This window comes from Equus asinus, chromosome 10, assembly GCF_041296235.1.
Source record: "Equus asinus isolate D_3611 breed Donkey chromosome 10, EquAss-T2T_v2, whole genome shotgun sequence".
Taxonomy (NCBI): Eukaryota; Metazoa; Chordata; class Mammalia; order Perissodactyla; family Equidae; genus Equus; species Equus asinus.
In genome coordinates, this window is record NC_091799.1 from 15694710 (window position 1) to 15721989 (window position 27280).

The 27280-nt window shown below is 47.2% G+C and overlaps 3 protein-coding genes across 4 annotated transcripts in view; all 3 read right to left on the reverse strand.

Moving 5' to 3' along the window:
* Positions 1 to 8526, reverse strand: part of ABL1 (ABL proto-oncogene 1, non-receptor tyrosine kinase) — a 137929-nt gene extending 129403 nt beyond the window's left edge. The window contains exon 1 of one of the 2 annotated variants that reach the window (XM_044778542.2): positions 7686 to 8526. In XM_044778542.2, coding sequence (XP_044634477.1) covers positions 7686 to 7821 — 136 coding nt within the window. In that variant the 5' untranslated portion in view covers positions 7822 to 8526. The remainder of the gene's footprint in view (positions 1 to 7685) is intronic. The other variant, XM_044778545.2, reaches the window with a different exon arrangement.
* Positions 8416 to 8514, reverse strand: LOC139046324 (uncharacterized). Its single transcript, XM_070518515.1, has one exon. It carries the CDS (start codon positions 8512 to 8514, stop codon positions 8416 to 8418), a length of 99 nt encoding a protein of 32 aa, XP_070374616.1.
* A 3637-nt stretch (positions 8527 to 12163) lies between the features above and the next one.
* On the reverse strand, positions 12164 to 21482 carry EXOSC2 (exosome component 2). Its single transcript, XM_014863453.3, has 9 exons — positions 21310 to 21482; positions 19878 to 19979; positions 18270 to 18315; positions 17952 to 18041; positions 16844 to 16909; positions 16027 to 16095; positions 14693 to 14869; positions 13947 to 14075; positions 12164 to 13404 (listed from the first exon to the last, which is right to left on the reverse strand). The coding sequence occupies exons 1-9, from the start codon at positions 21429 to 21431 to the stop codon at positions 13324 to 13326; spliced, it is 882 nt and encodes a 293-aa protein (XP_014718939.1). The 5' UTR covers positions 21432 to 21482; the 3' UTR covers positions 12164 to 13323.
* Positions 21483 to 27280: the final 5798 nt, after the last annotated feature.

Below are 27280 nucleotides of genomic sequence, written 5' to 3' on the forward strand. Positions count from 1 at the left end.
TCTTTTCTTTTTCTTCATCAATATTGCTAGAAGTTTGCCTATCTTACAAATTTTACAGAGCCAGCTTTTGGTTTTGTTGACCATTTCCATTTCTTAATATCTGTTTTTATTTTTACTACTACTCTCTTCCTTCTGTGTACTGTGGGGTTTCTTTGCTTTTCCAGCTTCTTGAGTTAAATGCTTAGTTTTTTCCCCCTCAGTCTTTCCTGTTTTCTAATAAATGCTTTAAAGGCTAAAAAACTTCATAGAATTAAAGGGGGAAAAAAAAAATCTGTCATCGTAGCTGTTGATTTTTGACATCCCTCTCTCAGTAAAAAAAGGCACCAAAAAGAAAAAACCCTCAGCAAAAGTATAGATAAAATAAGGAGACAAAAAATAAGGATGCAGAAGATTTTAAACACTATCAACCAATTTGATCTAATTCACATTTATAGAAAACTACAATCGACAACCACAGAACACATATTCTTTTCAAGTACAAATGGAACATTCAGCAAGATAGGTAGGTCATAGGCTGGGCCATAAAATTAATCTCAATAAATGTCAAAAGACTGGGGTTGGCCCCGTGGCATAGTGGCTAAGTTCGTGCACCCCTCTTCGGCGACCTGGATTTACAAGTTCAGATCTCGGGTGCAGACCTACACTACTAAGCAGCCATGCTGTCGCAGCAACCCACACAAAAGCAGAAGAAGACTAGCAGAGATGTTAGCTCAGGGCTAATCTTCCTCAAGCCAAAAAAAAAGAGGAAGATAGGCACAGATGTCAGCTCAGAGTGAATCTTCCTCAATAATAAAAAGAAAATGTCAAAAGACTGAAATCTTACAGAGGATGTTCTCTGACCACAGTGGAATTAAGTTAAAAAGCAGTAAGATATCTAGATTCCCCCAAATACTTGGAAATTAAACACTTTGAAAACAACACATCAAAACTTGTGTTTAAGAAGGAGGTGGGACCCAAGCAGAGATCCTGAAGGCAGGTAGGTTCTGAACACACAGAAGAGTAACCTCAGAGGCACAGCCACCCCAAAGGCAGGAGTCGGGGGACTGCAGAAATGCACAAAGGAGGCCTTAAGGGACTGCCTCCTTTCACTGAGGCTCATCTTCTGAGGAGCAATTTTAATCTTTTTACCCCCTAGACCCAGATAATATGCTTGACATACTTCTTCGGGTGTGATTCCTAGCTCAGCCATGTTAACTCATCCCTTTCCTCCCACTGCAAAAATGCATCTATTTGCAACACCCTTCACCACACGCCAGGGGTTATCACCCGGAGAGCTGAAGCCCAAGTGAAGTCCTAACTGATACAAAATGACTTCATGTTTTCTCCTTTTTCTATTATTTTCTTTGATGGGAGGCTTCATTTAAATAAGGTAAAAAGTCTTCTGGTTAAATCCTCTTTGATCATTCTCCTTTACTTATCCCAAGTGAAATTTCTATTTTCTTCTATATTATACGCACAGTTCTTTAAATGGGCAATAAGGTTTCATGAAATATAAGAAGGCCATAGAAAATATATCAGACTATGAGAAACAATAGGGTGCCTTAAAAAATGTACATAAACGCAGTTTTGCATTTTTACAGTTGATGTACCACAACCCAATGTCTAACATAACTACATGGACATAACCTTTCCAAACAACCTCTTGTTAAGAATCTGACTGATTTAACTTTAATGCCTATAAGACTCAATAGCTGCACTTTCTCCCAGCTCCTAACGTGTATGGATGTTTAGTCACAGGTCGTTTAATAACAGGGTTACATCCTGAGACGTGCATCGTTAGGCGATTTCGTCACTGTGCAAACATCACACAGTGCACTTACACAAAGCCAGGTAGTAGAGCCTGCTACACATTTGGGCTCTATGGTACTAATCTTGTGGGACCACCATCCTATATGTGGTCCATCGTTGACCAAAACACCGTTATGCTGCACATGACTGTAACTTAACAGTGATGGCAACTACAGTGTTGATCTATCAAGTTCCTATTCTATTACCCTGAATAAAGTTGTTTTTTTTTTTTTCCGAGGAAGATTAGCCCTGAGCTAACTACTGCCACTCCTCCTCTTTTTGCTGAGGAAGACTGGCCCTGAGTTAACATGCGTGCCCACCTTCCTCTAGTTTATATGTGGGACTCCTACCACAACATGGCTTACCACGCGGTGCCATGTCCACACCCGGGATCCAAACCAGCGAACCCCGGGCCCCTGAGAAGCAGAACGTGCGCACTTAACCACTGCGCCACCAGGCCGGCCCCTGAATAAAGTTTTATTTGGGAATTGTAAAGTAGTTTTAAACTGAGAATAAACAATTTCTTAAACTCACTTTTCAGTTAAGCTCATAATAAAACATCTGATATAAACAAATTAAATAAGTAATACCCTGAAGGATACAGATGTACTAACGTAAAATTAGAAAATCCAGAAATAATTTGCTAAAAAAAAAAAAAGAAAGAAAACTTCTTCCATTGAGCCAGATGGAAGAGACGGACAGGGCAAGGCATGGGGGAAGGGCGTGGGAATTCCACACTCTCCAGAGCGCCACTCTCCCCAAATCTCCACGTGTTCACCAACCTGGAAGCCCCCAACTTTTTAAAGCATTAACTAGAAAAGCACCCCAAAACTTTTAAAATTGAAGTGATTTTATATTAAAAACATTCAGTACCAAGAAAAATAGAAAAATTTGTGTGCAAATTTTTTTTTTTGAGGAAGATTAACCCTGAGCTAACATCTGCTGCTAATCCTCCTCTTTTTGCTGAGGAAGACTGGCCCTGAGCTAACGTCTATGCCCGTCTTCCTCTACTTTATATGTGGGACGCCTGCCACAGCATGGCTTGCCAAATGGTGCCATGTCCGCACCCGGGATCCGAACTGGTGAACCCCGGGCTGCCGAAGTGGAACGTGCGCACTTAACCGCAGCGCCATTGGGCCAGCCCCTGTGTGCAAATTTTTTTTAAATCTGCAACTTTTTGATTTAAGGAAGAAAACCCACAGAGAAACAGGATTTAAAACTTAAAGATGAGTTAAAATCATTCCCGTACAAAATTTGAATGTCACCTCCACTGTAAAAAGATTCAAACTAATCCTATATAAAAAACGTAAAGTCTTAATTTCATAAACTATTAAAGGTCATCTTACATATAGGAAAGCGGCATACAGGGAGACTTCTCCCTGGGGGAGGTCATCCGTCCCCAGAGCTTTCAATACCATCGAGAACCTCACGACTCTTGGGTTCTCTCTCCAGCCTGGACTGCTCCCCTGAATTCATGCTCGTGGACTCAACGACATAGCCAACATCTCCACCTGGATGCGCAATGGGCATCTCAAACGTAGCACGCCCAGAAACAAGCTCCTGATCTTCACCCCTCCAACCCACCTCTCAAACCCTGCTCCTCTAGTCTACATTTCAGTAAAAGGCAACTCCATTTTTCCAGCTATTCTGGAAAATAGCTGGAAAAAGTTATTTTTTTGTCCCAAAACCTTGGAGTCACCCTTGACTTCTCTCACATCCCACAACTCACATCTAATCCAAGAGCAAATCCAGTCAGCTGTGCCTTCAGATGGTCACAGAATCTGACCCCTTCACCACTGCCCCCGTCCTGGTCCCAGCCATCATCACTCTTGCCTGGATGAGTGCCATCAAGTCCTAAGAGGAACCCCTGCTTCTTCCTTCGCGCTCCTTCAGAGCAAGGCCGGCAGGCCAACTTCACTACAGCAGAAACCAGGTCTTGCTACTCCTCTCTCAAAATCTCCAAAGGCTTCCCAAATCACACAAGTAGAAGCCAAAACCCTGGAAACGGCCAACAAGGCCACACTTTCTCCAGCCACTCTCCCGCCTCCCCCATTTTACCTCCTACAACTCTCCTTGTGCTCTCTCTACTCCAGCTACTCAGGGCTTTTCCTTGACCACATTAAGCAAGCTCTGCCTCCGGGCCTTTGCGCTGATTCCCTCTGCCTGAAATGCTTTTACCCCATCATTCCCACGGCTTGTCCCTTCACCTCCCTCCTTCAGATCTTCATTCAAATGCCACCTTCTCGGTGGGGCCTCTCTGGGCACCCTAACTAAAACCACACCCCCCCCCAACATTCCCTACCCCCTCTTGTGTTACTTTTCTCCTAGCACCTACCACCATCTAACATCTCTATATTTCCCTTCTTCAGCTTACTCACGGTCTGTGTCCTCCCACCAGAAGGTAAGTTTTAGGAAGGCAGGGATAGATTTTTGCTCACTAATGCATCACCAATGACTAAAACACGACCTGGTACATAGTGTGCGGTCAATAAAAAAAGAAGGAAACACTACAGAAAAGAGGTTTACTAGTGAATGCTTTCAATCCTGTTTTACCAACTCTCCCAAAAGCAAATTTTCTTGCTCAAGTCACTGAAGTTGGGAAGGGACATACGGCGCATGAAATAACATCATGGTCTCCTCCCTACCCCGGTACATATGACTAGCCCTTTGCACCCTGAATGAGCCCAGCAAAATGCCGCCGTCTGCCCACTCTGTTCAGATTCACCACCACCACCACGCAACATCATTCTTGGCTTCCAGATTCACGTCTGGTTCAACACTGTATGTTATGACTGCAAGTTTTTCAATCCAACCTATATGGATATTAACCAACTCTAGAAAGATCAGCCTTTGAAAGATCAAGAACAATTTATAACACAAAGTAAGACAGCGTTCCCCTAGAAAAAAGAATACCCAAGGTCCAAAGAAATAAAGCTGTCTTCAGTAAAACATGACTTAGGCAAATTGTTTCATAAAAGGGTGCTGAAAAGAAGTGACTATTTGATTGGGCTGCCATCAGTTTGGTTTTTAAATCTTCATATTTTTTGTATTACAAAATAACACAAATTTGTTGTAAAAAGAAATCAGGAACACCACAAATGCAAAGTAAAAAGTGAAAGTTTTCTCCTATTCCACCTAAATCCCAATTCCCTAGAGAAAACAACTATTTCAGGCTAAATCCTTCCACACTTTTTTCTGCGCCTGTACAAACAGATAGATAATTTTTGTTTTGTTTTGAAGTGATTTTATATTAAAAACATTCAGTACCAAGAAAAACGGGACCATACCATGCAGACTGCTCTCCAAGTTGCTTTTTTCCGCTTACCACTACACGGACGCCTCTCGGTGTGGTACTTCACAGCACACTGGCCGTCAACACCCTCCTGTCCCTTCTTGGAAGACTTTCCATAGCAAGCAGTTCCCAAATTTGGCATCTCGGGACCTCTTTACCCTCTTGAAAATGACTGAGGACCGCAAAGAGCTTTTGTCTATATTGGTTATCTCATCAATAGTTACCGTACTAGAAACTTAAACTGAAAAGTTTAAATTACTTATTCATTTAAAAACAAACATTTTATTATTACCGGAAAATAACTTTTCCCTGTTTTTAGATAATTGTAGATATTCTTCTCTGAAGCTACAGAGAAACTTCGTAGTGGTAGTTTCTTCAAGGTTAGTTGTGACGTAGAATCGAAAACTGTACCAATGAACTTTTACATTGTTACATAAAAATCCACTGGCCCATCCTGCACCTGGAATGGATCTTTTACCTGCGTGTGATTTTATAACTTCATTTATACACTTTTTAGTCTGAGTAACCATCATTTGTCGGCTGTAGTTTCAAGTAACAATGGTAGTCCATCAGAAAGTGGCTAGTTCAACTTGCATCTCAGACCGCCCAAGCCCCTTCCTAGAGACAGCCATCACAGCTCAGCACACAGCAGAAACGCTGCATGCGTACTTCCCATGGCGTCCCAGCAACCACTAAAAAGACACAGACACAACGGTCAAGAGTTAATAAAATTAATAATTGTCGCATTTTCACTAAGGGCATTCTTAAGTGAAAACCGAATGATTTTTCTTTACTCTGAGTGCACAGTACGCAGAACGCCACGGCCACCTACCACAGTGGGCGCCACAGCCTTGATCCGTGCTAAGGCGTCTGCATTACTTTTGCAACATCAGTGCAAAGAGTGCAAATAACATCTTAATATTCTATTAATATGAAAATAGTTGTTTTTTAAGATTGGCACCTGAGCTAACATCTGTTGCCAATCTTTTTTTTTTTTTTTTGCTTCTCCCCTAAGCCCCCCAGTACATAGTTGTATATTCTAGTTGCAGGTCCTTCTGGTTGTGGCATGTGGGATGCCGCCTCAGCGTGGCCTGATGAGGTGTGCTAGGTCCACAGCCAGGATCCGAACCAGTGAAGCCCTGGGCCGCCGAAGCGCAGCGCGCGAGCTTAACCACTCGGCCACGGGGCCAGCCCCTGAAAATAGTTTTAACCTCCGGACCCCTGAAGGGGTATCAGGACATCAAGGGGACTACGCTGTTCTATACTAGGATAGTTTCCCAGAAGTGCAATTACTGGGTCATTGGCATGTACATTTTAAATTCTGATAAATACGCCCAAAGCTCTCCAAAAAGTCTGTACCAATTTTGACCATCTCAGGCTTCATGATCATCACTAGCTAAAAATGTTAAGTAATTTACTTTACAAACCCAGAATTGGAGAAGCACCATAACACATTACCTTATTTGCCTGTCTAAAGCCAATGCTAAAATATAACGAATGTTTCAAGGCAACGTAAAATCCAAGAACCCAGATTATTAAGACGAGGGGAATATTTTTCTGTAAGAAGGTCGAACCTCAACTATCGAATGCAAGTGCACTGAAAGAGACCTTTGCTATTGTAGTCACCCCTTGCTAGTAGGCATTTGTGATTGGATTCCAAAGTACAGACATGCCACGTGCACACATCTTACATTTGCTTATAGGGTGGGTGGGCTCAATTAATATTTTAATATAAAGTGCACAGGCTGAAGAATGTCAGGCTGCAACAGTACAAACAGGACCCTGATCAATCGGTTCTCGGCTGGCCCCTGTTACAGTCATCAGTCTAAGCTGACCCTTAGCTTTAAAACTTCACAGAGAATTCCTGGAAGTGAACAGTATCATATGTACTGTCAGCATGCAAATGCCAACTATGTTCATAAAAATCTTGCCCCAAATGTCATCTGAAACAGGGAAAGAAGGGAAGCAAAGCTCCATCCATGGGAAAAGGATTACTCTTCACGTGAGGCAAAATATCCAAAAGTTGGGTATCCTCAATTCACGAGGAACGCCGCCTCGCAACTTGATTTTTCCCACAAAGCTCCAAAGTGAGTATTCTCAAGTCCTACTTATGATCGAAAAGGTCAAGGATATTAGTGTCAACTGAGCTCTGTGGGTCTTAACCTTTCGGGGAGCACAAACCACTTGGAGGATTTGATGAAAAGCTCTCTGCAGATAAAGTAAAGGATCCGAGCACCTCGGGGGAAGAGCCCGTGCCTCAGGTTAGAGCAGAGTCACCGACTCTGGATCCCGAGAAGCCACTTAAGGCCAACCTCCTCAGGAAACTGGAACAGTAAAATGGCTTGTCCAAGGTCAACAGTGAGTTAGAAGGGGAATCCGGCAAGAAATAAGCCACTCAAACAGATTTTGAACAAAGCCACAGAGTCACCAAGTAACTTTTTCGTAAAGAAAGTTCCACCGAAAACTAAGAGATAACTACAGTAACAGAAGTTTGAAGCAGAAATGGAAGGAACCGATACAAGAGCTGTTGTTCGAAAGTTCCTTTTGCACTGCTAAGCCAAATACATCAGGAAAAACATGGCCAGAAAGCCTGAAAAGCACTCACCATGTTCCACAAAAACATTGCAGTGTGGACCCCCATGCCTCGATGATTCCTTCTTCCCCGCTCCTTTGATAAAGTGCAGGGCAGGCAAACTTGGCCTTCTTTGGTCCCCAAGAACTTTTCCAGGCTGCTGCCCCATAAAGCAACGATGGTCACCCCTTTCCAGAAGAGGGTCCAAGCTCGTTCAGAAGGGTAAGTGAGCTTAGAAGGAAAATGGTACACACGTGGGATGTCACATTCACTGCATCTCCACAAGTCATGAACTGAGGTCAATCACAGAAGACATCGTCCGTAACAAAAGGTAGCACAGTTTCTAGGTTGACACATGTAAACAGGAGTTCCGATTATATTCGCAGTTTATCAGTTTGAAGTAACGTAATGGCAATGCTCCCCCCAAAGTTTCTGGATTTTAAGTGTCTTTTTACTGGCTGAATAACAGCTTCTTTCTTTTCCAGGAGGAAAACCTAAACGGAAACATTCACAGGGGATGCTGGAAAAGGGTGAGTGACACTAAAAGGAAACGTCGATGGCCTCGGGGTGCTCCTCCAGAACTTTTCCTGTGGAAGTCACCCTCCCCCTAGCTCAGTTTCTTCATCTTCCGACAAATTTCCTGCCGAGCTGGCTGCCGCTCCTGCTTCTCTACCCTGATCGCCGGAAGGGGACACGGGTCCCCCAGACTTCAGCCAGAGCTTGCCCTCGGCTCTCACCAGAAGGAATGCATGGCCAGCAACTTTTAAGTCCGCTTTTTAAAAGGCCTGTGAAACCAGTCCAGACTTTTCCTTTGCATTAAGGCTTCGGGCTGGGCTGGGACTAAGGGGTCCGTAGGTGACATTGGAAGAAGTCAGGGCATTAGAGGCTCGCGGGAGCAACCGGGGGGCAAGGGGAGGCCCCTTGACAGCAAGGAGGGGATTTGAATGGGGGGCTCTGAGGCCAAACTCGGGGCCGGGAGTCGGAGCAAGGGGCGGCTCCGGGGTAGGAAGGAGGTTGCCGGGGCGGGGCACGGGCGGCTTACTCGGGGGGCGACGCTCCTCCACGCCTCAGGAAACGGGGTGTCCCAGGTCTGGGGGACAGAGACCACCCCAGTGTCCCGGAGCCAGGGCAGGGCTGTAAGGGACGAAGGACTCTCGCGGCCCGGAGAGCGGGGGGCGGGCGGAGGGGGGAGGAGGCCCGGCCGCCTCAGCTGCCCCGAGCCCGGGGGTCTGTGCCCGAGACACCCCCTCCCCCGGCCCCGCACGCTGCCACGGCCGCCGCGGCCAGGCAGTCACATCCCCCGAGCTCCGCCGCGGGGCCCAGCCTCCTCCCGCAGGTAGGGGCCTCGGACAAGCGAGGGGCTTCTCAGTCGCAGGACCCGGGCACCGGCTCAGGCTTCGGCGCTGCTCAGGGACGGACACCGACCCCCGCAGCCGCCATGATGGATTACGAGCCGCTCCACAACGAGGCCAGGCCCCGCCCCCGGCCCCGCCCCCAGAGACGTCTGGAGCGTGCGTCCCGGGGACCGGGACCCTCCCGGCGCCACTTTCGGAGACGCCTCCGCGCCTTCCGGGTCTAGTCTCGCCGTCCGCCAGAGCCGGGCCCGGCACGACCTTTTAAATGTGGTTTTTCCCGAATGCAAGCGTGAGTGGTAGGGGAGCACCCGCCTCCCCTGTACTGCCATTGGCCCCCAAGAATCCGGGTCTGGTGTCTCTCCTCCGTCCCATTGGTCGGCGAGGGCAGTGGGGCTAGAGCTCCCAGCCAACCGCTTTCGGCGTCGCCCGCGGGGCGTGCCGGGAGTTGTGGTCCCGCGGCGCCTGCCCCTATCCGCGCGCACCGGAGACTTCTTGCCCCTTGCTCCCTGCTCCCGAGTTTCGGTCCCGCCCTCCCGGGAGCCGGTGGACTCTAGCCGGTCCCGCGTCGGGCTGCCCAATGTCTCCCCTGCGCGGGTAGTAAAGCCAGCGAGGAGCCAAAGCAAGGGGAAAACTGCGGATTGGATTTTCCCAGAACCGGAGTTGGATTACTTTCTTAAGCCTGTTTAGGGGAGAAAATTTGGCTCGCTCTTGGAAACCAAGGTATTTGGTGCTTTCATCTACCCCGCATCCCCAGTTTCCACCTTTTTCCAAAGAAGCATTAATATTAGAATTAGCGAAAAATAAACGACTGGAAAGCATCCAACATATTGCTAACGAATTCATTGTTTCTTTAGGATAATAGGAGACTCACTCATTAAAGAAACAGCATTTGTTAAGCACCACCTGTCGGAGGGTAAGCCAGGCACAATCATAGATATTTGAGCTAGAATGAATCTTTACAATTGAACGACCTCATTTCACAGGTGAACACCTCTTCATATAAAAACATCCTCTGTGTTGGCCAAGAAAATGTCCAGATTGTTCGGTTTAGCAGGCCTACAGAGCTAGCCAATGACCCAGATACACCAAACCCACACCTGTCATAACCCATCTTTTACAACTAAAAGGGACCCGGGTCGCCTATTCTTCACTCTCCAAGCCTCCCCAGAGCAATGCACCTGACCCAGATATACTCATTTCTAAGAGAATCCGCTTATCACAGCGCCTACTCTGCACCACACACTGTTACGCTTTCCATAAACTGTGATCTTCACTCTAAACCAGTGAGGCATGTAATATTATTGCCCATTATACAGATGGGGAAATATCCAGAGAAGAGACTAACTCAAGATCACTTGCCTGGTATGCGACAAAGCTACACAATTTGAGTCCACATTGATCTTGCTCCAAAGCCCATGGTTTCCCACTGTCTCATTCAGTATCAAATAACTGTTGACAACGTTAGACAATTGATTTTTAGAAGTTGCTATTGATAGGGAGGAAACCACAGCCACATTACAGATGTTGTACAGTGATTGTCTTATGTACTTAAGGAATATTTCTGCTCGATTGGGAAACGGTGCTGATTTGAGAGACACTGCCTTCAAGAAGAAATAGTCACTTGGAGGTACTGAATGTGAAGCCTATGAAAATGTGTGCCCAAATTTAAAACTGGAATTTATATTCAGATGTTAATTGGTTTAGCTGTGCTCTCTCACAAAATAATCTGGCTGACAAACCTGGTCCTGACTTGGAGATCACTCTGCAAACTTTAACGCCCCACTCCCTTTGCTTGCCAACATTATCTTACCCTGATTACCACCCCAGTTTTCCTCTTTGAAGATTTTGCTTTCCTTTCATTCCCATTCATGCTTTAATCATTTCCTACACATCTTCAGTCGTCACTCTCTAGTTAGGTTAAAATTGGGCAATCGAATCAGAACTCTAATACACATTTCTTGGGCTAACAGTTCATTCACCAAGCACTTAGTGAGCCCGTGTGCCAAGCATCATTGTCGGTGCTGGGATACAGCTGGCTGGGGCGGGGGGCCTTATCCTTGTCCTCGAGCATACATAGTGGGAGGGACAGGCAATAAGCACGATGAGTAACAAGCCAAAGTATGGCACTCAATGTTGGAGATAAAATTTCTGGACCCGTGTGCTTTCACAGTCAGTCCAACCCTTTCACCTCTTTGGAGCTTAAACCTATTCCTCATTCAGTTGCTAATGAGCTTCATCAAGTCACTTTAATTCTCTGAACCACTTTCTTCACTTGTAAGTGGGGGTCACATCTGCTGACTTTACCAGGTTATCGTGAGGATCAAATGAGATCGTGTTTGGTTTTCCACAAAATTGAGACTGTGCTTCACTCAAGTCAGTGTGGAGGCCAACTGCGCTCGATCCAAAGGCTCACCCCAGCCTCCACTGTCCACTTCCACCAGGCTCTAGCTGTGGGCGAACCCCAAGCCCACACTGTAATATTCTTCTCTAGAGATGCACTATGCTTTTTCACTCCCTACGTAACACTGTAGAATACTACTTTTGGGGACTTAGAACTGGAAGCCAGAGCCCAGCAAATGGCTAACAGGTTGCCAATGCTGAATAAATCCCTTTAAGTTCATATAATATTTTCATTAAAAGTGAGCCGGTTCAGTCTAATTTTGTCCTCACTTTTATAAAGCAAAGCAACCCACAAGTTGCTACAAGGATTCAGTACCAGTGTAAAAATTTCAGCTTACTCCTTTTTTTCCCACCAACTGGAATTAAACTCAACAAGGGCGCCCTCTAGTGGGCCAGAGAAAGTAGATAATCACCAAAAGGTGTTTTCAGACCTTTACATATTTCCACTTCTTAGATATCACCATTCAGGATATACTGAATGAACAGCATAGGCTGGCAGCCTGGGAGAGACCAGGTGAGAAGGATAAAATTTCAAGGAACATATGTATGGCCCTGGTCAAAACCAAACCAAACCAGAGACTCGGGCTCCCTCCCTCTCATTCCTTTCTCTCAGGAGGCACACAGCCTGGAATGGGTTCTCAAAAACACAAGTGAGCACATCTAAACTTGCAATAGAGTCTAGAGAATGTGTACTTGTCTGCAAACTCCTCAACATGAGTGATATACTTGGGATAGGAAAAAAAGAGAGATAAAAAGTTGTCTATTCATATACCATTTAATGAAAAAGAGCCAAGCTGTATTGCAAAACTGTCAAATGCAGTGTTCAACAGTAGTACCACTGAAACTGTCCTAGGTTTCAATTTTAGTAGGTAACCCAAGCAGAGAACTCAGGGCCTCTGTCAGAAGATTTCTGTCTGCTAAGCCCTCCTTCACCTGCACTCAGCTCGCAAGCAGTCCAGAGCACACAACAGAATGCTAATGCCACACTTATGGAAAAAATAGTTCAGCACATACGTGAAATACAGTAGCACTTTCATATAGTGACTTTAAAAAAAAAAACAAGTTTCCCAAAACCCAAACCAGGGTACCATTTTAGTTGGAAAAACAACACATGATAATTCTAGCCTTCCTCGGTGAGAACATCTTGTTTCTATCTTTTAACCCTGAATTAGTCAAGAGTTAATGTTAGTACGTCAATCATAGGAGGAAAACAGCTCTTCTTTTCCCATCTCCATTTGTCTTACTTTGCTTTCCTGTTTATCAGAGAACTCAAAGCATCCATTCCTTCTATTATTGATAATTCAACTTCTTACAAGTCACCCCCAAGGCAGGGCGGGCGGAGGCAGCCAGCAGATACACTCGCCTCTAGCACTAGAAGGAACATGCAGTGGGCAGTAAGATTCCAGCCAAGCAGAAGGCTGCCTGGTTACTTTATTCCTCCATCCGGCTGCTGGGTGAACTTAGAGCTACATTCTTCACTGTGGCACTTGCGCTGTGGAGGAGGTGAGAACGGAGGCCAAAGCAGACAAGCTGGGGGTCAGGGAGGGCAGGTTTTGACAGGGCTTATTTCGTGGCGCATGGTGCCTTGTGAATTGATGGTGAGGAGGAGACAAGGGTTTCTGTATGATTCCGGACGGGTGTCCTCTCAGCTGGAACACTGCGTGCTCTTAAGGACCCAAAACTCCCCCTCGTGCTGGGACCCTGCAGGCACCCCAAGGAGCCCAGCGCTGCCCCGTCCCACACTTTGCCTTAGAACAGGAGAAAGCAGGTCTGGGGGCTGGAGGCAGCCCGATGGAGGTCAAGTGATGAGGCTCCCAGTCACAGTGCTGAGCCACATGGGGCCCACAAATCAGCCTCTTCGCCTTCAAGAACTGCTCCAGTCAGGTACACACAGTCCTGTCCTTCAGACGCTTCTCTTAGCCCTCCTGTTCTAAAAGTCTCTGGCGTGTTTCCAACACAATTTCCTCCATGATTTCTGGCTTTAAGATGTCTTTGATCTGAAAAAGAAAAAAAGGTATTTGTTCAGAAAAGAAAGCAACCCTAAGCAGACCATCAAGCCAAGCTAAATGCAGAAACCAAGCATAGTTAACAGAAACCTTCTATATTCCTTTCATTTATCAGAGGCAAAGTATTACAAGATAACAATCTACTAGAACCTAGATTAGTAAGTCAGCAAGATTCTCTGGGATACAGCTGACAAGAAGAGATGTCATACTGGCATTCACTAAAAAGAGAGCTGAGACTGGAATGGGCAAGATGAAGTCCAGAGGGTTGCTGTCATAAACTAGTCCCACTTGGCACCCCCAACCCCCCCAATTCCTTACAGTGACACTAGACACTGAGAATATTACAGTGTCTTGGGGAAAGATCTACCAGGCATTCATTCAGACTTTCCACCATATCATTTCCCTCTGATGGACATGGTAACGGTATCTGGGAGATGTACTTGCTGTCACTGGGAAAACACTGGAGCAAATCGATAAGCAGGTACTGCCTGCTCCCAGATAAATGAGGAAGAGAGAAGCCCTGGGCGAAATACCGGATGTGGAAGGGATGCCTCATAGCAATACAGGATACTGGTGTCATACAGCATCATCCTCTGAGTTACCAGCGAGACGATACAGTTCCGAAGCCGGGAGATCACCTCTCGATCAGCAAGGGAGACAGGCTATCAGGGGATGCAAAGACAGAGTGGAAGGAGATATAAACAGGACCAAATAAGTGAATGGTCACAGCAAATCACAAAAACCAAGTGTAGGGGCCAGCCCCGTGGCCAAGAGGTTAAGTTCGCACACTCTGCTTTGGTGGCCTGGGGTTTTGCTGGTTCGGATCCTGGGCACGGACATGGCACCGCTCATTGAGCCATGCTGAGGTGGCATCCCACATGCCACAACCAGAAGGACCCGCAACTAAAAATACACAATGATGTACCAGGGAGCTTTGGGGAGAAAAAAGAAAAATAAAATCTTTTTTTTTAAAAAAAAAAAAACCATGTGTAACTTAGTATCACTCTGGGATTCCAAACCAATCAAACAGCTAACTCCAAGAGAGATTAAAAAGATGGATCCTCCAGTGGCTCTTCAGCTATTACCCTGCAGCTTTGACATCAGTTGCTGATTTCATCTCTTCAGACAATACAAGGTTCATGAACACACCTCAACAGAAACGTAAACTAACTCAGACTACAGTAACAATATAGTCAAAAAAACAGCGAGCTCCACCCGCCCCAGAAACACAGCAGAGACTGAGTGCCACTCCATCCCAACAACAGCAGTGTTCACTCACCTCCAGGTTTGCAATGAAGCCCCCTGCATCCTCTTCTTTGTGCTCAGGGGTAGGGTAGATCCAGATGAAGCCGTTGTTACCCAGAATCACTGAGGCACCACAGGGTAAGTCATGGAAGTGAGTCTTCTGCCGTTTCACCAGGGAGGGGGAAACCTGGACCAAAACGCCCTGACCTAGCTAAAGAAATACATCATGAATTCCGTCACAGTGGGATCATCAATGAGGCGAATGACAAGATTACAGAATACATGTCCTGGTTATACTGGGATCAGGGCCCTTCCTGGTAATAATTGCTGTCACCTAGATGCACACACACAGTAGTTATTCAAAGAACACTTCTGGATGCACAGGCTGTTAATATAACCCGAGAGACAGTGACTTTCAATACCCTCCTCTACCATTTTCCTTTGCAATCACCATCATCACATTCTAATCCAGGGCTGGTGCGCTGGCTGCTAGAGAAGCTGGAGCCAAGGAGGATGTAGGCTCGAGCCTCTTGTGGGCCAAGGAGCACTGTTCTATTCCACCCTGAGCCCAGCCACCTATCCTGCCCATAGATGTGTGCCTCTGGGCAAGGGGACTGGCCAAGGGCTGGGTGCAAATCCATCCCTGGTTCCTGGCAGTCAGGTCAAAGTCCACATCTGGCTGACGGAGGGTCTGCAGTACCCAAGCCCATGACGGTCAGCACATGTGGCACAGCTGTTTCATCTCCTACTTCAAAGACATAAAAGGGCTGACTGTAGTCGTTCCAGTGAGGGAAGAGGTTTTTGCTCCACTCAGAAAATGAAAAGGTTCACCCAGATAAAGCCAAGAGACTAATAAATCATAATTGGTTTGGGGAAGTATACTCTCAATTAAAAAAAAAATAGCCTCAAAAAGTCACTTCATACAAGAAAAGCAGTAAAATTTCACTTAGAGGCTCAAGTGACAAACCAATCTTTCCTAACAATGATACCCATTTTATTGATCGGACATTTGTCTAAGGGCCGAGACCATCCTGTTTCATCAGTCCACGACCTTTCCGTTCCAAGGACTGTCTCTCAGCCCTGGCCCCAGTGCAAAGCTGCAGCATCCCTTGGGAGGGAGCGGAGATGGCAGGGCCTCAGGGCCCACAGTCACAGGGGCTCTTCTGCCAGAACAAGCTCCTCAGTAGAAAAAGGACAAAAGTTTTCATCCTTTACAAGGCTACTGACCCATGACAGTGTAAATCAATCAGTTTGTGGCATGCCAGGCTTAATTTCTGGGGTTCTTTAGAATTCCAGAGGGCGCTGGGGGATTCAGAGACGGATTTGAAGTCTCAGTCAGCAAACGGGAACTGCAAGGGCCCAACTTACTTTTCCGTATTTTAGACTCCTCGTGTGCAGAGAGACGGCCCCGTCAGAGAACACTGCCTGCACCTCAGCCTGGCCGGGGCGATAAAGGAACACACACTCTCACGTCACTGCCTCCCCTGGGTCCTGGCCCCACCTCTCCATCCTTTCCTCCCGTCTCGGACTGTCCTGCTCTGCAGTCTTAGGTGGACCCAGAGGACATCACTGTGACCTAACCTCTCCCCTATGGCTGTTATGAATATCTTGATATGAACGGCACCTTTTCTACTTCCTAGGATAAAAGTTAACATCATGAAGAAAATTTAAGTCTAGCTTAAAGCATGAGCCACTGTAAGTTACAAGACACAAAGAAATGACTTAGCAGCAGCAGATCTGAGTAAGAGCTGGAGAGCAGTCTGCATTAAGGAGACGACAAAGGCTGCGGTGCAGCCCTTGACACTTGATCTAGGACTCAGATCCCTGCAAGGGTTACATGTTTCTCCTGTTGCAGACGTACAATGTAAGCCCCATTTCCCAGCTCCAGATAAAGCATAGAGATGTGGGAATATGGGGCCGGCCTGGTGGCACAGCGGTTAAGTTTGCATGTTCCACTTTGGCGGCCCGGGGTCCACCGGTTCAGATCCCAGGTACGGACATGGCACCGCTTGTCAAGCCATGCTGTGGTAGGCATTCCACATATAAAGTGGAGGAAGATGGGCACGGATGTTAGCTCAGAGCCAGTCTTCCTCAGCAAAAAGAGGAGGATTGGCGGCAGATGTTAGCTCAGGGCTAATCTTCCTCAAAAAAAAAAAAAGATGTGGGAATGCAAAGTGCAGGATACACTGATAAGGTCTCCTTCCTGCAAGAAGCCTCGCATCGCCAGCTCATCTTCTGCAGATCTTCTCCTCTGAAATACACAAAGAGATGATGAGGTCACTTAAGTCAGATCCTACAGAAAGATCTCCCTCCATCTCTTCTTTCACTTCCTCTTGAGATTGCTGAAGCCAGCCACAATATTCCGACACTACAGCAGGAAACATGTGCCACTCAAGGGCAAAAAAGAGCGATAACCACTACTTCCCATCTGACAGACCCCCCCACAGCTCCTCTTCTCCTTCCTCTCTGCTGCCTTCTTCTGAATAACATTCCAGCTCCTTACGTGATATTCAAAACCCTCTCAACCTTCCATGGCAGCCCTCCACGCTCCAGCAGGACCAGAATACCTCCGCTTTGACTGTATCTTTGCTCACCATTTCCCTTTATCTCAGATTCCCTGAACTCATCACTGAAATTGTATCCTTCCTTCAAGGATCAACGCCAGTGCCCATCTTTCCTGCGAGCTTCTCTCACTGAAATGAATCAGTCTTTCTATACAATCACACACTTGTTTATTCTTCAACTGGCAGGTGTCTGGATCAGTTATCTCCTATCTCCTGCTGATCTGTAAGCTTTCAGAGACTCAGTCAGGCCTCCTTGATCTTGGCATTCTCCAGAGCCTGGCACAGCGAGCCTCTCTGTAAATATAAGCTGGCGGAAGATAAAGGTGGACCACGGCATTTTACAAAAGGGTGCAGTTGTCTGCAACAACCAGATGCCATTCAACTCATGAAAACTAGTCTAAACACAACTTCTCAAGGAACATCTTCCCTGTGCAAAGTGGATACACCCAGAAAAGGAAAATTAGTAGCACGAAGCATCTGAGAGCTTTTCCCCAACTCTCTTGGGATTCCTTCCCATGGACGTTTCAGATCTTACCACACACCAACTGCCACCAATGTTGGGAGGCCTGAGCCAAGTGAAAAGCCTACCTGTCGGCCCAGGCAGGAAAGTTCACAGCAGACAAACAGGAGCCAACGGGGCAAACTCAGTGTAAAGCAAATTTCTCTGGTGAAACAAAGGACCCAGAGCTCTCACTAGCAAACTACACAGTCCCTGCTGGGGACCCTTACCAGCTCTCCCCCGGGAAGGTTCATGGATGAGAGAAGCAAGACCGAATCCAGCCTAGAGTTCGTCTCCACCTTCCACCTCTTCTGCTGAACCTAAAACAGAAATTCCACACCTGGACACATGCTCCAGAGGCAAGAGCTCACACCGTATGGGACCCAGCATCCCAAATATATAACAAGACAACTGTTCACGTCAAAGGTCACGCAAGAGCCAAATGCAACGAATGCTTCTTTCACATAACTACATATAGAAAGACCATTCCATTCATTATATCACCGGCTTGCCCTTACTTTATAAAAACAATCTGATATCAGCTTTACCTCTGTGATTCTCCCCACTACAATGTCTCCTACTTCACCATTATATCTGAAAGAAAGACAAAAGGTCATCCGTCAGTGAAAAGACCTTATTATGAAACCAAGCACCATTTGAGTTTCAGTTAACCAGGATGAGGGCCTTGATTCGGCACCACATTTAGTAAATTCACATAATTAAGCTGTTTGGACTTATCGTCAGGAACTAGCAACTTCAAACATTTCTGCATGCATAAAGTCTCCATTAACTATTCTTAAACAAACCATTTATCGCAAGTAGTTCATTAAGTCTGAAGCCCCTGTCTTGTTAATTACATGACAATGGTAAGCACAGAATATTTTCTGCAACTCTCTGGAATACAGATGGGTTCTGCACCAGTCAGAGGAGGAGAACGGTGATTGGTGGCGTCCATGCTGAAGGCTCAGTCCTTGGACCTCTTCTTTTCAGCCCACACTCACCTCTTGGTGAGCTCATCTGATGTAATGGCTTTAAATACCACTCATGACTGTACAGGTCCCCCTGAATTCCAGACTCTAGTCCACTGCTGGCTACCCAACATCTCCATTTACATGACTAAGAGGCATTTCCAAATGAAATGAACCTAAGACAGAGCTTTCCCTCCCTCCCTCCTCCAACACAAACTGGTCCTGTCCCAGCTGCCACCATCTCAGTAAGTGGCAACTCCATCCCTCCAGCTGCTCAAGCCCAAAACCTTGGAGGAACCCTTGATTTCTCTCTCTCTCTCATGCTCCAGGACAAGTCCAGCAGATCCTACTGGCTCTAGCTTCAAAATATACACAAAAAATAAAAGGCATCCAAATTAGAAAGGAAGAATTAAGACTGTCTCTACTCATAGACATGATCCTATATATGGAAAATCCCAAAGAATTTCAAAACCTGACAGCTTTCCATAATAAAAACACTCAGAACACAAAATATATGCAGAATTAATTGCTACTCCCCACTTTTACTGCTACCACCTTAGTCCAAGCCGCCATCAGGTCAGATTTGAAAACAGTCCCCTAATCTGTCTCCCTAAGCCTGCTCCGTCCCTCAACTGCCCCACGGAGGCCAGAGTGATTTCATTAGAACAGAAGTCAGATCATGTCCCTCTTCTGCTCCAGCCCCTCCAGTGCCTTCCCAGATTACACAAAGTAAAGTAAAAATGCTTATCATGGCTACAAGGCAGGCCAACTGCCCACCTCAGTCTCTGCCTGCACCTGCTGCTGTTCCCCCTCGCTAGCTCTGTTCCAACCCCGCTGGCTTCCTTTCCGAGGCTAACCTCTGTTGAGTCCTTCTAGGTAGCAGGCCCAGTGCTAAGTACTTTACATGCACCTTTTCAATGAATTCTAATGAAAATCCTATGAGCTAGTCATGCTATTATCCTCATTTTGCAGAGGAGGGAACAAAGGTTTGAGAGGTCAGATTACGTGCAGAAACCTTTGAAGCCAGCACTTACCTACCGTCATCTACACATTTTCCAAATCGCAGACCTACAGAATGACGGGGCAGACAGGGGTGGGGGTGGGGGTGGGAGGACTGGCGTGGCTGAAAAGATCTGGCTGTGCAATACGGATGCCGCAAGAAAGAGAATACACACCTTTTGCTCTCACCTGGTTTTCAAAGCTTTCACACAGATCAACTTGTTTACTCTCTCCACAGAGCCAGCCACAGAGGCAATGAGCTTCTCTTCCCCCATGTAAGTTCCATGGCCCCTGTTGCAAGAGGAAGATACAAAGACACCGGGGAAACAGTTGAGATGACCTCTCTCATCAAGAAAAATGTACTCCTCAACTCTAACAGGTTCCTCCCGCCTTGAAGTCTGACTTTTGTGCTGGTTGCTCGCTCTGCCCAGAACACTCCTTCTCTAAAGCTCCATGGACATCTCCCCCATCTTCCTCAAGTCTACTCAAATGTCACTTTCTCCATTAGGCCTACCTACACTACCCCATTTAAAACAGTCACCTACCCCACTGCCACCACCCCCACCATATTCCCAACCACAGTCCACTCAGCCTGCTTGACTTTTAATTTTTTCCACTGCATTTATCACCAAACATTCTAAATAACTCATTTGTTTGTCATGCTTGTTGTTTATTATCTGTCTCTCCCTGTTAGAATATAAACACCAGGACAGAGATTTCCTCTTTTTTCACTGCTGTACCCTAACCACACATAATATAAATACATGTTGAATGCACAAACGAAGAACTGAATCTTAAGATTCCTAGGACCCAATAACCTCAAACCAAAAGGCTTAAAAGGCAGTGCTGTAAATGCAGTAACTGTCCTATACATACGTGTGTACTCCCGCATAAGAGGCTGAACTACCACTAGTATTTATCTATGATGGCGACATGATGGTGAGTTTTGCTTCTTTTCTTAATTATTATCTCATTTAATCTTCATGACCCTATCAAATTGTTACTGTTCTTATCACTATTTTCGAGACGAGGAAACTGTCCTTGGAGAGGTAATACAGCTAATAACAGGTGATGGCAGCAGGACTGGAGCCCCAGCTGCCCGACTCCAGAGCCTGCTGTCTTAACTACAACATATTATTCTGCTCTCACATTCAAAGTTGTCTATTTGGGAGCACGGAGCATAATATATTTTTGCCCTAAGCCCAAACAATGATTGACTCCAAAAGTGAACACCCGGCAGAAGATGACGCCGAGGGAGAAGGAGGTCGAGTCAGGAACGCCCACCGTCCCCTCAGATAGCTGAGAGCTATTACGAGGCCCTGCTCCTAAGCCTCCCCAGTTCCCCAGTCTCCCACGAGGAAGGCTCAGAGAATTGGGCCTCAGAAAGAGGACCTAGGAGTCACGGCCACCAGAGGTCAGCAGAGGAGGATTTCAGGAGGCTGATGGAGACAGACAAGATGCAGGGAGTAGAAGCTGGAGGCCCCGGAAACGAGGCGACTGGGATGCTCAGCAGATGTGCCCTGGGTCCCGCTGGGTCTTAGACGGGTTTCGGCCAGCAGCCCACGTGCGGAGAGCCCTGCAGCCGCCCCTTGTGGCCCCGAGTCCCCAAGTGCCCACGTACCGCATGAAGCCCGTGTCCGTGGTGATCGTGTCCCCCGGCACCACCAGGTGTTTCTTACTCTCGCGGCCCAAGCTCTCACTAAGAGGCTTGCGAGCAACGGGAAGCCGCATCTCCATCGCCATCTTGGCGCCAACGCCTCGCGCAGGCGCAGCCCGGGCCGAGCAGCAATATCCGGCCCCGGAATTCCCGGCCGGCTCTCCGAGGGGCGGGCAGAGCGGGGTCAAGCAACTGCCAATGGGAACTCGCGGTCTGGCGGCCATGTTGAGTATTGGCAGCCATTGGGTTAACAGGAGGGGAAGGAGGGAGCCGAGTTGCCATCTTTACTATTGGCAAGACTACACCTGTGCAATGAAACCTCGGATTGTGTGACGTTTGACTTTTTACCAAAACTCTCTCGTACTCGTCATCCCATTTATTGTTTATCGAGGTTAGAGGTAATTGAGAAATGGACCTCTGAGTTCCCTTCCAACTCTAAGCTGCTAAAATCCGATGTTTTTGCATGAGAGCACTCAGGGCTATCAGCAGATGGGTGGGATCTACAGAAAACACTATTTGGACAGAGAGAGGAGCCCCTTTTCTTACTGTTCCTAGTAGCCCCAGAATTCTACATTACAGCCGCCCCCTGGGTGCTGGTTCCTTCTTTCATAATAACTTCTTTTGAGTGAGACAATTTACCCTAACCTTTCTTTCGGAAAAAAACGAGAAACCTAAGAAAACATTCAAACCTTGTAAGGCAGGCATATTTGGTAGGGATGACAAGTGCACAGATAATACAAAGATCTTGGCTTATATGTACCTTCCTTATGTATTACTTACATCCAGGGAAGTGAGCGCTCTGTGTGTGCCAGGCATAGTTCTAAGGAGACAGCGTGGATAGACAGACATACATGTGGGGGTTTTCTCCGTGTCCTGTTTAACGGAGGATTTCCCTCCTCTCTTCTCCCTGCCACCCACTAACTTCTCCCTCGCCTTTGCCCTGCATGGTTTATAGCATTCACGACAAACTGAGTTTCAACCTCAGGGAATTGGGGATGATAATTCTTCATGCACGGGGACCCTAAAGAGGATTCTATGAAATTAGTTGTATCAGCCCCACATGTTGTGTTCGGTCAATCAGGTCTGCTGTCTCCATCAGACCAATCATTTGATAAATTAGGTGAATCTGCAAATTAGGTAAATTCTTGCATCTAAGCAAGGCTGCTGACTACACTTGTCAAGAAAGCCAACCCTGTGGGGCAGTCGATGATATAACTTCTAGAGTTCCCTAGGGCATCCTGTCAGTGGGCAGACCAGACGCTTGCCCTCCTTCCTGCCCGGAGGGAGGGACTAGAGCCAAGAAAGTGTAAGAAGGGTCCATCTGTTGCGGCCTGCATCGGCCATAAGAGGGCAGTGGTGTCCTTTGAGCCAGTGTAGCCCCATTCTGGGGGAGCTGGGCCTAGGAGTGTCCTTAGACTAAGAGCAGGGTATAGTCTTGACATCAGCCAGTTTCATCCCAGGAGGGACGGACATGACCTTAACCCCTCCCATTCTCACTGCACTCACATTTACCAAGCCTGTCACAACGTCGGGATTATGGGTGCTGTTTTAGTGTAGCAGCAGATGCAGTGTCTGGTGAGAGGTCGTTTCCTGGTTCACAGACGACTGTCTCTCTCACTGGGTCCACACGTGGTGGAAGGGGTGAGGGAGCTCTCTGGGGTCTCTTTTATAAGGGCGCTAATCCCATTCATGAGGGCTCCACCCTTATGACCTAATCGCCTCCCCAAAGCCCAACATATGAATATGGGGGGACACAAACATTCAGTCTATTGCAGCTATCTTTTTATAGAGAAGGAAACCGAGGCCCAAAAAGGACTAGAATTCACATAGCAGTTGGTGGCTGGGCCAGTGTTCCTTCCCACTGCACCTGCTCTACCCCAGAGCCTGTGCCCTTTCCTACACACCTCCTGAGGGCCTGCTGAGGGCCTTACAAACGTTGTTGTACTTATTCCTCACACTTGGCCCATCTTGGAAGTAGGCATTGCCATCCCTGACGGTCATTTGGGGCCACCAAGTGCCTACAACAGCCCTGCAGCTGGGACTAGGACCCAAGACTCCAGATCCCCCTCCAGTACTCTGCTCTCTTCATCACACTTGCCTCTTCACACCCTGGAGATAAGCGGGCACGTGGAAACAGTGCACATCGCAGAGGGGCTTGTTAGAAATAGAGAGTCCTGAGCCCAGACTTAGGCTTTGAGGTTCTACAAAGGTGAGGGTCGAGAAGTCTGTGAGCGTGTGTTTTATTTCTATGTATTTATTTTTTGAGGAAGATTAGCCCTGAGCTAACTACTGCCAATCCTCTTCTTTTTGCTGAGGAAGATTGGCCCTGAGCTAACATCCATGCCCATCTTCCTCTACTTTATACGTGGGACGCCTACCACAGCATGGCGCGCCACGCGGTGCCTTGTCGCACCTGGGATCCGAACTGGCGAACACCGGTGGTAAAGCGGAACATGCGCACTTAACCGCTGCGCCACCGAGCCGGCCCCCATGAGCGTGTTTTAACTCCCTGAGTGATTTTAATGGCCAATCGGGCCTAACATTCATGGATTCCCCCACATCCATCTACCACCCCATCTGTGCGTCTCCAGGACCACACCCCAAGCCGGTCAACACCATCTCCACCTGAGTGTCACCTCGTAGCTCGTCTCCCTAATTCTACGTTTGCCTCCATACACCAGCCAGAGGGAGCTTTTGAAAACAGATCAGACTAAACCATTTCCCTGCTTAGAACACTTCTGGAAGCTTCCCTTTACACTAAGAATAAAATCCAAACTCGTCATTGCGGCCCCTGCCCGTCGCTGACCTCGCGGCTCCCTTACTCACTACGCTGCAGCCGGATGCGCTGGTCTCCTCTGGGTTCCGCGCACGGCAAGCTCGCCACCACCGCAGATCTGTGCGCTGTTGGTGCTGTCTGCACGGAGTTCTCCTCCCTGGGTCTTTGTGTAGCTGGCTGCTTCTCCTCACTCAGATCTCAGCTCAAATATCACCTCCTCGGAGAAGCCTTCCGTGGCCACAGTATCTGGAAGAACTCTCAGCCCCTTATGCTGTCACTTGATCCTGTTTTACTTCTTGTCACTGAGTTTTCTTGTTTGTTTGCTTGTTTGTTGCCGTATTCCTCCACGAGAACATGAGTGCTCCAAGAACAGGGACTTTATCTGTTTTGTTCAACGTGTTTCAGTGCTGAGAACTGAGTCTGGCATTTAGGGGGCAGTCATAAAGTATTTGGTGAAAAAATAAGATACGTTTGCAGAATATATATTTGCTTCATCTGTCTCCCCCATGGGATATGAGCCCCGCAAATGCCCAGACTTGGTCTGTTTTGTTCACGGCCAGTCCCTAGGACTGTCTGGAAACATAGTAGGCCCTTTGCTGACCATGGCTTCTATTTTCTGTGTTCTGATGCTTGGATATCTTGGGACCTTGATCATCCTGAAAGGACTACCCCTCCCAGGGTTCGCCAACACTTAGATAGTCAACAACTACCCAAAGTGTGCCTTTGAAATGCAAACCCCCCAACCCGGAGCCCACACCCCCAACCACCTCCTTTGTGGGGCTCTCACACTCCAGGCCACTATCCACCTGCCTTTGTCACCCCAGGGCCAGGTACCAGACAACTAGGGACAGCCCCTAGCCTCAGAGCTCACTGAAATTATTGAAACGAGCCAATCCTAAACCTGCTCACCCTGCCTCACCCATTCCTTCCCCTGGAAGCCACAATAAAGGCTCTTTTCCGCACTTTCTCCCTGCTGCCTCTGCCCCCGATCGACCCCAGTGCTCCCCCATGTGGCCCTGCATGGCGGGCATGCTGTGCCTCCTGTTTCTAGAGAATTGTGAGGATAACAAACTTCTTCCTTTGTAACAGTCACTGCCATGCCCCCATGTCTTACCATCCCTGATGAAAACACATCCCAGGTACCCTTAGAACAGCGCTCAGTAAATGTTTGTTGAATGAATGAACTTATTCAACAAGCATTTGCTGTTGAACAGCAGCACCACGGTGTGCTGGGGGGCTACAGAGCTGTGTCATTGGCTGCCCCAGCCGCCAAGGGGCTCCGGAATTCAGGGATGGGGCGTGGGGGAGGAAAGAAAAGCCCTCTTGACACAAGAGGCATTTGAGTGAGCCTTGACGTGAAGGAAGTGTCAACACTGGGGAGTTGGGCTGAGGGGGACAGGTGAACGCCAGGTGAAAGCATCTGTCAACTTAAAAAGCAAATTTATCTTTATTTTTTCCTCAAAATGAGTTTATTTGGGAACAGGCAAAAGAATTGCAACTCAGGATTTGCATGCCATGGTGAACCATCGGCAAATCCAGAAAACAAAGGAGGGAGCTGCTTTTATAGAGAAGAACGAGGAGAAGCGAGGGGCTGCTCTAAAGGAAAATCGACTGGGGAAAATAACAGTTCAAGGCTGCAACAGCTTCTCATTGGCTGGGCTGTGGCGTTTCTGATTGGCTGGGCTGTGGCATTTCTGATTGGCTGGGCTGTGGCATCTCTGATTGGCTGGGCTGTGGCATTTCTGATTGGCTGGGCTGTGGCGTTTCTGATTGGCTGGGCTGTGGCATTTCTGATTGGCTGGGCTGTTGCCGGTTCGGACAGAAATCTCCCTTCAGTAGTAAAGCGTTTTATTTCCTGTCCAAGATGCAAGAGTCTGTCTCTCCCTGCTTGGTGTAATTGATGATGTATGCTAGGGCGTGAGAGCGCCCCCTACAGGCCTTCCAGACTCCAATTTAGTTAAGGTTTCTTTTATTAATTTCCGTTTGACCAACAAGGAAATCTTGAAAAATGTGAAAATAGAGGGAGCAGGGACTCTCTAGCCTGGAGCTCTGGCCCAATCGTGATCTGCCCACTGGCTTCACCTTGTGTTCACTTAAAACGGTAAAAATAACTGCAGAAAATTTCTAATTAAAGATGTGCGCAAAGATTTCTGCACAAGGACGCTCGTTAGTGTCTTACCTATCCTAAAAACATTAGAAACTGTCTTAATGTGTATGGCAGTTTTTAAGCGTGTCCACGAATTTTTTTTATACTTCTTCAATCGAGAAGTGGGGTGTGTGCTTCCTCCCCTTGCATCTGGGTCGGTTCGTGACTGTTTCTATAGACAGCGTATGTCAGAAGTGCCTCTAGGTGACCCCAAGGCTGGGTCAGAACAGACCATGCAGCTCCAGCTGGTTCTCTTGGAGCACTTGCCTTTGGAGCCCTAAGCTGGAGCGTAAGAGGTGCAACTTCCCAAGGCGGCCATGTTGTGAGGAAGCAGTCAGCATGGGTGCTAACCAGCCACCAGCATAACTTTCCCCACCACCCACAGATGCACAGCCCAGCAGGCCAGCTCCAAGGCACGAAGGAAGCTGAAAGCTTAGGATATCTGTTCCTCCGTTTCAAGAGATCCAAGGATAATGGATATAAGAAAGGATGCGGGGCGGGGAACAGCTGCCTCAGATTCAGCTGTGAGGTAGGTGGTAGGAGCAGCTACATCCCTCTCATCCACCAAAAGCATCCTTGTATTAACCATAGATCCCACTTATTGAGCACTTACTGTGCCAGGAGTCAAGCCACGTCCTTGACTCATTTACATACATTACCCCAATTAATCCTCACAACATCCTTAGGTGCTAAGTATCACCCCATTTTCTTTTTGAAGAACCTGAAGCACAGAGATGGTAAGTGACTTGCCCAAGGTCATACAGTTAGTGAATGAATGGCAGAACAGGGTCCCCAGACCAGGTGGCCTTTGTCTAGAATCTTCTACTCCTGGAGGTCCTGAACCATGCAATGAGGCAATAAGTGAAAGGCACCTCTATTGGAAAGGAAAAAGTGAAACTGTCTTTATTCCCAGATAACATGATCATGTACATAGAAAGTCCTAAGGAATCTGCAAAAAGGCTACTAGAATGAATAAGCGAGTTTTGCAAGGTTGAAAGATACGAGGTCAATAT